At 38.7% G+C, this 11,064-nt stretch overlaps 1 protein-coding gene across 1 annotated transcript; it reads right to left on the bottom strand.

Moving 5' to 3' along the window:
* Positions 1–529: 529 nt before the first annotated feature.
* KDELC1 (KDEL (Lys-Asp-Glu-Leu) containing 1) lies at positions 530–10,347 on the bottom strand. Its single transcript, XM_009333374.1, has 10 exons — positions 10,272–10,347; positions 9,001–9,228; positions 8,384–8,589; positions 7,570–7,647; positions 4,391–4,563; positions 2,892–3,129; positions 2,100–2,309; positions 1,658–1,747; positions 1,015–1,119; positions 530–798 (listed from the first exon to the last, which is right to left on the bottom strand). The coding sequence occupies exons 1-10, from the start codon at positions 10,345–10,347 to the stop codon at positions 781–783; spliced, it is 1,422 nt and encodes a 473-aa protein (XP_009331649.1). The 3' UTR covers positions 530–780.
* Between the last annotated feature and the right edge of the window lie 717 nt (positions 10,348–11,064).

Raw genomic sequence — 11,064 nt, forward strand, 5'->3', positions numbered from 1 at the left:
GAAAGATATGCGCTAACCGTAGAATTCGATGAATTTAGACTTGACTTTAAATCCACCTACAGATCGTTTTCAGATGATGTTGATATGCTCAGAAAGTAACAGCTGAATTACTTAGTATCGGTGGAAAGCAAGTATTTTAAAAATAGACTAGACTGTTCAAACAATGATCGGTTTAGTTTCAGTAGTCACTGCTAAATGCTACTGAATTATTTTCGTATTGCCAAAGAGACTGAGTTTCACAGACAAAGCATCTGTGAAAAATCATATAGAACTTAAAACTTTTATCTAATATTCCTAAAGTGTCCAATAGCACGGTGTTTTTCCTTCAGGTTAAAAGGATGTATTATAAACCCCACGTCATCATCTTTGAGAATACTGATTCTCTCAGAAGGAACAAAGTTATAGTCTGAAAAAGATGACAATTCTTACCTGCCCTTTTCTGCAGAACATGCTTGTGAATAGACTCAGCGTAACGAGCATGAGTAAAAAGTATCTGCATTTCCTAGGTATCTCGGGACAGTAACACGACTGATACAAACATGATTTTTATTTAAAAAAAAAAGTTATAAAAATGTTTTTGAACAAGGCTCTGCACCCACTGCATGATAAAAAGGAAATAGGGGGTGCTTGGTTTTCTTCCATATGTAGATCATGATACAGTAAACTTCATAATATCTATTGACATTATCCACTGGCATTTTAATCCAAATTTTTCTTCTTTCCTTAAGAAGGCATTCTGAACGTAGGTAAATATTCAAAGAATTATCTTATTTCTTTCTGTCAGAGTTCATCTTTGGCCTGTAGTCAAGAAAGAAGAAACGTTTTTCAGTTAATTGGAAACTCAATTTTTAACTGTCTAGTCCTGCAAATACATTAAGAAACGTTTCCAAGCTTGATAGGCGTTAATGGTCTGGTAACTGATACCATGGGCTATTGAGCAATGGCTGCTCCAATTTGGTTGAGTATGAACCGAGGGCATCCAGCACTTTACGTTTAACAGTGTACGTACTGTACCTTTTTTCTGTGGCAAGTACATGGAAAAAGGTCATCATCAGGCTGCTGCACTTTCTCCATCCCATCTCTGATTTTTGGCTCGCTCACTTGCAAGCTGGCATATTCCTAGTTTTAAAAAAGGAAGGTTATCGTTAATTCATGAACTCGTTGGAGTGTACCTCTGGTTGTAAACACCGCACCAACTCAGCTGAGTAATTCTGTGAAAACGCTGGGGCTACACAATCTGTTACCCCACGCTGTGTCACAGACAGGGTAAGCAGATACTTGACTGCAGACAGGAGCCCCTTCGGGTGCCTCACTGGAGTTCGGTATCTCGGTGCTAATGCACAGGTATTTTCAGCTGTGGTTCACAGCGTCTGCGTCTGATGTGGAATTCTTTGATCATTGTGGGCAACGTATTCTTGCAGATTAGATCAAGGTTTATGGGATCCGATTGCTCCTCTGAAACCGCCAGCGTAGTCTTAAGGGGTTTCATAGGAATTAACTGCATGCAGTGTTTGTAAACGAACTGAAGTTCTAACTTGCTGCTGCTTGCTTTGTGGCTTCAAGTGCTGGACTGGCCAATTTCCAGCAGCTCCATTGCCCTGAATTCTTTCTGTGGGATTTCTATTTTTGTGGTAGTAGCCATTAAAAATACACTAACCTGGAAAAGTTTGAAATAGTAACAAAAAATGTGATCCCCCATGAGATTGTTTCTTGCAAATTCTTGTCCAGATTTTGCAATATTTTTTGCCTGTCAAAGAAAATAAAAGGTTTTTTTAAATTCTCAAAAACTGTAGCTATTTCAGTATTGATTCTGGAGTTAAGTATAGTGTTGACAGTTTAGGATAACCTATTTAAACATTCTTAATTTTAGAAGTAAGGCATTCTTATGAAAATACTCCTAATTTTTCCAGAGTTCAATTTAATTTCCAATTAAGGGCAGTATTACGTATTTTTTAAAAAGTATTTTTCTTATTTGTAGAGTTGATGACAATAATTTTTAAGTCCTCCTAATAGATTCTTTTGTTTTAAAGAAACGCACTTTTTGCTCTCTCTCTCTTTTGTCTAGAAACATTGCTGAGTACTTCTAAATGCGTATTTACCTCTTCATCATGCTCTTTTGCCCACTGTAGTTTTTCTAGTAGATCACTCAGGTCACTTTTAAACGGAATATAATGTTTCCATGGCTGCAGCTCGTTATAAAAATGCTCATAGTAGATGGAGTCTTGCTTTAGCACCACACTGTTTCCTGCTAGTAGATAAGGCAATCTGTATGCTGCCACAGTGCCATCAATATTAATTTGATATTTATACTGGAAAGAAAATGACCATAAGTTATTAACGAACAGAAGATCCAAGTAGCTTGGATTATATTATTCTGAGGGCACTGGTATTACTGACTTGCCGATATTGAGCAATGTAGGATTGGCTAGGCAAGCATCAATGTTTAAGTAGCTTTTATTATTTAGTTTGGAATTCATCACAGTGCTGGGTACACAGAGATGCCCTCTTCATCAATTAAGTTCTCCGGAAATTCTTAGACGCTCATCCTCGGGTGTGAGGGTAGATGTGCCACTTCATCCACTGATTTTCCCACTATGTTAGTTATGTTAGTAGTCCTGATCGCTGAATCAGGAAAAAGAAATAAAAAGGAACTTGGAGTTATATAGATTACACAAGGTTCTACAGAACCTTTAGATGTAAATCAAACATTATTATCCTCAGCGTAAGAGCTACATAGCAGTTAATCCCACTGGAGGGATGCCTATTCATGCTTGTTATTGGTGGTGTGCTGAAAAACTAGAAGTCACTTTATTATCAATAATATATACAGAGTTATTTGATAACGGGAGGCACCGAGATCCTAGTTCTATGAAAAATGGTTACTGGCTTACCTTAAAAAAATCAAAAAATGAAATGTGTTTAACAATGGGGCCATAAAGGCTTTCATCATGTTTAAAAAAAAAAAAGTTTGTGAAAGCAGCATCTATGATCTCTGGGTATTTTCTGCTCAGTTTTACAAGTTCAAGCCTCTCTTTGCAGCTGTCACGTCCTCTCCAGAATGCTGTGGTATTCTTGTCTTCCCATGAAGGGCCAGTATTTGCTTGAACTGACATCATATCCAGGCTGACTCTGGAGGAGAAAGAAGAGATTTAATAGTGAAGCCTACTGGAAATTTTTTGAAGTGCAATTACTTAAAGAGTTTACTGTACCAATAGGGAAATACAAAGGATGAAGGTAAGTTTAACCACTCTTTCAAAATTTCTTTACTGAAAGAGTGGTTAAACATTGGAAGAGGCTGCCCAGGGAAGCGGTGGAGTCCCCATCCCTGGAGGTATTTAAAAGACGTGTGGATGAGGCGCTTAGGGACATGGTTTAGTGGGCATGGTGTTGTTGGGTCGACGGTTGGACTCGATGATCTTAGAGGTCTCTTCCAACCTTAATGATTCTGATTGATTCTAAGTCATGAGCACACCCGTATACGTAGTGTATCAGTATTTTTGCAGCGATAAAAATAGATAAGGAATGTCAAGTTCACAGGCCTGTGGCAAGACAGCATCAGTTCGACGACGACGTGGCATGTGGAAAGAGTACCTGTCAGTTGTCATGGAAAAAAGTGGCTGAAAGCGGATATGGTTGCCAGACAGATGAAGGTGATACAGGGTAATGCAATAGCTGATAATGGTGATGATGCAGTCATGACAGTCCAAAGCAAGGTTTTTATGTAACTAGCTTAATACAACATATTTCACTTCCTTTGCTAATTTAAAACACATAAACTGGGGGGGGGCAGGAGGGAGCAAATTTGGGAAAAGTCTTGATAATAAAGGAACCTGAACTGAATGCAGTGAAATAATGAATAAGTTCAAAGTCGATAACAAACATCTCTTAGAAGCTGGCTTTGTAGTGTTTCAAGACAGTGACAGGGCAGTTGCGCGGGCCAGTTATGATCAGTAATCAAAGCGGGAGGTCCTAGGTCAAGAATTCTGGCTACAGAGGGCTTTAAAAGGCACAGAAAAAAGATTCTAGGAAAATCAGGAAAAAAAGAGACCTGGCCAGTTGTCAACATGTTCATGGGGGGGAAACACAGCAAACAAAATACCTACTCTTGAAACATTCCATCTAAGTGCTGTTTTGAGTGACTTGACCATGTTTAGATTAATTTTGATTTTTTTAAATAAAACAATGAAGTATTTTAATATGTCATTTACGTTATATTATACATAACTTGGTTAATGTTAAGATATTGATTACATGGTTATTGCCTACCTACAGGGTGCCAATGTCTCAATGGATAAATAAAGAGTAAAACAGTTAATACACTGCTAATACAAATATCTTTTTGGAAGATCATTCGCTGTAAATTTTGCGAAAATTTTAAGTGATTTCTTACCGTCCCATAGTCTCCAAAACTGAATCTGTTAAGTCGTATGTTGGCATGACAATGTCTTTTGACTCACTGGACCCACACCACGAGAAGATGGGGTGCAGGTTCTGTGGGGACTTCTTTTTCTCCAGAGGCCAGTCCCCCAAATTAACAAAAAATTCTACATCTGGCATTTTCACCTAAACAGAAGCAAAGTAGGCACAAATGCATTTTAATGCAAAGCAGTATTCTTCTGCTGGCATCCTGCATTTTGAAAACAACCTCACCAAGAGAAAAAATAGCCAGGTCTCTAATATACTTAACGTACCTGTAATAAATTGTTAAAGTTTAGAAAGATGTTAGAAGTAATGAGACCACAGAGTAAAAGCCTACAAGATGACAATTTTTTTTTTTTTTTTAAAGATTTGCACAAAGCCACATAAATGCTTTCTCTTTTTTTTAAGGGATAGGAACACCCCAGTTTAGAAGATGGTTTCTTGTTACACTTTACATGATTGACTGCCCAATCTTTGTACCAGGCTAGCACTGGGATCTAGTAAGCAATCGTATAGTTCCAAGGTAAGTTGAACCACCTTGTTGACTAAATCAACAGAAGAGAAGTAACAGAAATGAACAGCCACGATGTTCATTTGAAATGAAACAGAAATGAACAGCCACCGACCACGTTTAGTCGGCGCTGGAGTTAGTTATTAAGCATAACATCCTCACTTATTTAAAATAGTCGGTATATGGAACCATATCTGAAATCACAGTTGCAGCCAAAAAGCAAGCAAAATACTGTTGATGGCCAGGAAATGTTGTAACAGCAGGACAGAGGGCATAATTTTGCTGCTATATGAAACTTCGATGCACCCCCATCTTCAGCATTGTGCGTGGTTCTGGTATTTGCAGACAATGTAAGAGAAGGTACAAAGAAAGGCAGCTGCTATGATAGGGATGGACCAGCTGCCTTGTGAGGATAAGCTGAAAACGGTGGGACGCTTCAATTTGGAGAGCAGAAGGCTGAAGGCGACATACGGTTGAGTTTCACAGAACCCTGGAGGCATGTATAATGTCAGTGCAGAACTGATGCCGTATCTGTTCTTAATTCACCCTCTTCATGACATTAATTTTTTTAAAATGTAGATCTCTACTACATCCCCCCCAGTCGCCTCTTTCAAAGCAAAAGAATCCTGGTGAAATTACCTTGCCTTTGCATGCCCCAACTGCTGTGTAGTTCTTTTTGAGAAAGTGAAATGAGAACTGCACCGTTTTCACAAGATAGGCATGTCACAGATTTTATGCTGTGACATAATCTTTTTTTCTTTTGTTTTTGCCTCCCTCCTTAAGAAGTCTTAATTGGGTATTTGACCATTACAAACATCTGATTATTATACTGGCATTTTTGGAAAACTGTTGGAATAACTTCAAGATCTCTGTCCTGACTACTAACAGCTATTTAGAGATCGTGATTGTCCAACACTACTGACACCGAGAACAGCTTGCGTCCATCTTCCACAGAGCAACCTTTTAGATTATTAAAGGCTACGTTCATGTCTTCCCTTAGACACTGTTAGACGAAACAATCCCCGCTTGACTAGACATACAAATGAAGATTCGTTGTTCTTACCACTTCCCTGTGCAAGGTCAGTGATTGAACATTCTTTCTTGAAGCATGACACCCAAAGGCAGACACAGTGGCATGACCGATCCATTACTAATCCTGAGTATAGTGGAAAGCTTACTTTACATTTCTTTCATGCGTTTGTTCTGCTAATGCGTGTGTTTAGCTTTTTGCAACAGCATGCCACTGTTGGCTCGTGTTAAATTTGTGATACTGTAACCGTCACACTTTTCTGCAGAAAATAACCACGCACTCCCTATTTTAAATAGGTGTCATAACTATATGACTTATCCAGCCTTTGTGTAGTATCCTGCCCTCATCACTTTATTTTATCCATTTTTCCATACAACTTCTCTTACTTGTTAAGGAAATTTTTAATTATGATGCTGTACTGTGAGGTGCTTGCAGGTTCTTTCGTTTTTGTTCTCTGAAAATTCAATAAGCATATTCTCTAGCCCATCATTCAGTCAAAATATAACTAAGTTATTAAATGGGGACTGAACCCAGGACAAATTACTGAAGAATACATTTGTGACACCTTTTACCGCTCTGGAAACATTGGCAACTACTGTTTAAGTAAGGCTTTCCAAGCAGGTTACAGTAGTTTCTTCTAGGCAAAGTTCTCCTATCTCGTTTATGAGGAACTTGTGAGACTTACCCTCAAAAGCCTAACTAAAATTAAGATACTTGACATCCATACAGGAAGCCTATTATCTTGTTTCAGAAAGAAATTACATAGTTATTTTTTATGATAAATCCATATTGTTTCCTACCAATTAGCTTATCTTTCAGCTGCTTATAAATAATGTGTTTATTTTTTATTAGATTTTTAAGGAATTGTTTTTAGGTGAACAACTTCACACTTCAGTAGCTCCTCTCCTTTCTCTCCTTTTTAAAAGACAAAGTGCTTTGTCTTTTTACAGTCAAAAATAGATATTAACTCGGATATCTTTGTATTTCTCTTACTACTCTCTTTATGTAATAATCGCATATGTGTGTGCTGAAACTTCAGCCCTGCTGTATTCTGTCACTATGTACATAATGTCAGATTTTCTTCCAAAGCTTCCCTAGGAAAGAGTTTGTGTGGTGCTTTTTGCTTGTACATCGAGGGAGTTTTCCCACATGCCACCTGTTGGGCTTTCGGTGCTCTTTCTCAACCCTTCCCATCTTGTTTTCAACACATGGAATTTAATGGAGAACGATACACGTTCCCTATTTTTTTCAGTCATCCTGTAAAATGTACTAGCAGAGACAGAGTTTTCTATTAGATGCTACAGGATGATTTATTTAGTCTATAGAAAAAAAACAACAACAAACCCACACGCTGTCCAAATCTATCAAACTCTCCTATAAAAGCCTGCTATTCAATTAACATTTGTGATACTCCATACACTGATCAGATAGCATTCTAGAACACGCCAACTTCAAACAAGGAAAATCCATCTGACCTTTCCATTATTAATCGAAGAACAAGAAGGGCTTTTTAACAGAAATAGCAACAAATATGCTGTAGTATATTTGTTAAGCCCAGGCTTCTATGAATTAGGACATACAGAATAAATGACCATACAGATGTACTCACTTTTCTTGTCAAAGAAAGCAGTATGGCATCCATGAAAATTCTGAAGCCAACATGTTCCCCATACGTCTTTATATAAACCTGAAAATAAACAAAGGTTTTACTGGTCTGGTGTTTTCATTTCAAAGAACGGCTGGCACAATTTAGACCTTTTTTAATCACTTAGTAAGTAACTGGTCAGACAGATTGTATGGCTGTATAGATTTATGAATCGGCTGGGAAGCTTTAGAAATCTCATCTCTCTAAGTCATCACAGAGAAGTGACCAAAAAAAAGGACAAGCTTTGCTTGCTTTTGCAGACGTTTTAGGTCTGTCTCATGGAAACAGACACTGGTTGCCTGTTTCTGTTGTGTTCTATTGTTCTCATCTCCATATGAAACTCTACTGAAGTCTGTACAGTTTTGTTAAAGAGAACTGTAGCTCTGATCCTCAGTGGAGCTAAAAGTGGTGTTTCTTTACCTCAGTATTATGCACAATGTAATTTATTGATGCATGTCAAATTAGATGATCGTGACACTCCACAGCAATATTACTCAGAGAACAGGAAACTGAATTAGCATTTAGGAGGCTTGGGTCTGTGCCCAGTACTCACACTGATTTCCTTGGAAAGTAATTTGCCTTCACTGTGCTTCAGTTGTAACGTGGACAAAAAGTACTTTACAAAGTAGGACAGATATTGTTGAGCTCATATACAAACTGTGAAGTATTCAAGGACAGAGAAGCAAGCAAAGGAAGTTTCTTAAAGAACAGACAAGAAGCCTTTCAACTGGGAACAGCCAAACAGCCTAGCTGTATATCAGATCAACCCATTCCGTACCTCGTTGTCTTTGATGGTGTAATGACACAAACTCTGTCTTTGTCCAAACCTCTGCGGAATATCTTTTGCAATCTTATCTGGATCAACAATGGGAAAATTTGCTAGGTCTCTTTGAATCTGTGGAATGATTTGAGGGCAGTTCATCTCTTCCAGCCATGCACTGCTCTCCTCCTGAGGGCAGTCACAGTTTTCATGGTAAATAGGTCCTATCAGGAACACAATTATTATTTTATTTTTAGTTAGTCACGCTATTGAGATCACAAAAGAGGGTCAGGCACTGAGCATTCATTGCTTAGGGCCAAACCTTCAGCAACTCTAAATGGACACGTCTGAACTTTTTCTGACTCCAACGGAGTCATGCCAAGCTACATCAGCTTCTGTATGAGCCCTCTACCTGTATTTGCTAGGCAACAGCTTCACAGCATTTGTTTCTTTTTTATTATTTTGAATAGTACACGCAGGACGCTTATAATGAATCCATAATTCCAATGGGATTTAATAGTCCGGAGAAGTACTGAGGTCCCGCAGAATTCTATGCTAATCCTAGAAGACATTCTGGGACAGAGTGTGTGAGAAAAAGCCATGATAGGAAATCTGTGTGTAGTGCTGCTTCTTACCTTTTAAAATATATGGAGACTTTGCGACATGTTTATCTCCAGTTTTGACTTCTATCTTCAGGTTTTTGTAGCTTGCATACATCCTGTATCTTACAAGGAAGGAACCATCTTTCCTGTCTAATACTTGCACACCAACCCGAGTGAACTGTTCATCAGGAGCAGTGATCTTCACCTGGAATGCATTTTCACCTGGTGATGAAGTGAACCTGCCCAGAGAATAAGTGGGAGCTTAATAAAAAAGGAAACACGCAACAAACCTTCTTAATCTGATCCATTCCTTTTCAAGTTGACAGATTTCCAGTGACTTCACCGAGCCACGCTAGGTCTTTATGGGCATATCCTAACGTTCACAAGCAAGGCGTGATTTTTCCCAAAGAGAATTTTGTTAGACTACCTAACACGTCTCATGCTGTTAGAAGCATTAGGTATCAAGAAGGTTCCACCCAGATACTCATGAACACACCTCCAAAATCACTTGGTGCCCTACGCGTTGAGCAGTGTTGGAAATACGGTCTTTGATTATATGGAACAGAGCACCTTTAAAAATCCAGCATAGCTCTTGATTAGTAGTAGCTCAAGTGTAAAATGATGGGAAAGTAGAGAGCATGCAGATAATTGGATCTTGGTAGATATACCTTGGTGATCTGTCCTGTAGGGACAGGACAAGGGGCATCGGTTTTAAACTGAAAGAGGGTAGGTTTAGGTAGGTTTAGATTGGACATAGGGAGGACATTTTTTATGATGAGGGTGGGGAGGCACTGGAACAGGTTGCCCAGAGAAGTTGTAGATGCCCCATCCCTGGAAGTGTTCAAGGCCAGGTTGGATGGGCCTTTGAGGAACCTGATCTAGTGAAAGATGTCCCTGCCCACGGCAGGGAGGTCAGACCAGATGATCTTTAAGAGTCTCTTCCAGCCCAAACCATTCTATGATTCTATAAAAAAAAAAAATACTAGAAGAAGCTTCCCTTTAGCAGCTTAATAAGTCTGTTATTTTACATACAGAAGCAAAATGTTTCCAGATTACTTTATTTTCCAGGTATTATTTAAAGAAGTAAAGAATGAAGTTAAACCTCTTGATCATTATGGTAGCTCCTACAGGGGAAAAAAAAGGATATTACAGATGCCAGTGTCTTGGTAGGGAAAAAACATTAGAGTGGGATCATGTAATTCAATGTGTACTTAGGGCATTTTGGTAAAATTCACCATACAACAATCATAGAAAAATCTCCATAAAACCAAATAAAATCATTTGAAAAATCATTAAGTTATCACATATCATTGGGGTATTAACGAAGTTGGCACGGTCAAAATGCTGCATCTGCCAACTTTCTTCCACCCCTTTAAACATGGTCCCAAATATGTAGGGGGAGCTTGGGATAGAGAGAGAGGTGGTGGGAGCGGCTGGACTAACGGATTACAGCCCAGCAGCCTGGTCACCTTTCCTGAAACTTGTCCGGACATACTAGAGAGGTGCCAGTTCAACTACATGCAGAAAATATTTACTCTCCAAGATAAAATGAACTGGCAGCTTCCAGACTTGCACGTGCCACAGTGCATCTAATCTGGACGACCTGGATGGAGTGCTCTGAGCTTCTGTCTAGCTTGTACAGTCAGGGTGTCCTTCCCGTAGAAATGGAAAGCCACGAGTGTCCTCTGAAAACTAAGTTCACTTATTTCATTCTCATGAAGTTTACCTAATGGCCTATAAAGTAATTCCTAAATGACTCTACTGATCTTGTGTCTGCGCGTTTAGGAGAAATACTAATGTTCCTAACAGTGGAAACAAGCAGGACACCTGAGCAGGTATATCATAAATTAAATATATTAGTTACTGTTAAGGTTTTGACAAATCAGAATAAACCGTAACTTGTTGGTTGGACTAATATGCATGTTTTGCTGTTGAACTTTTTCATCCTCTTTTCTCATCTCATCCCCTTGTGCAGTTATTTGGTACTCCTAAAAAGATTAATCAGCTTTTTCTAACTGATATACAGAAAAAGTCACGTAGGCAGCCTTCGGCCTTCCCTTTCTACAAGAAAATCCCAAGTAAATTGCTGCCTAAAAG

Source organism: Pygoscelis adeliae, unplaced genomic scaffold (genome assembly GCF_000699105.1).
Source record: "Pygoscelis adeliae isolate BGI_AS28 unplaced genomic scaffold, ASM69910v1 Scaffold48, whole genome shotgun sequence".
NCBI lineage: Eukaryota > Metazoa > Chordata > Aves > Sphenisciformes > Spheniscidae > Pygoscelis > Pygoscelis adeliae.

Coding starts and splice junctions, on each gene's coding strand:
- KDELC1 (XM_009333374.1), bottom strand. CDS start 10,347: ATGTTTAAAGGGGTGGAAGAAAGTTGGCAGATGCAGCATTTTGACCGT. Junction 9,229..10,271: donor CGTTAATACCCCAATGATAT/GTGATAACTTAA, acceptor TTTTTTATTAAG/CTCCCACTTATTCTCTGGGC. Junction 8,590..9,000: donor GTCTCCATATATTTTAAAAG/GTAAGAAGCAGC, acceptor TGTTCCTGATAG/GACCTATTTACCATGAAAAC.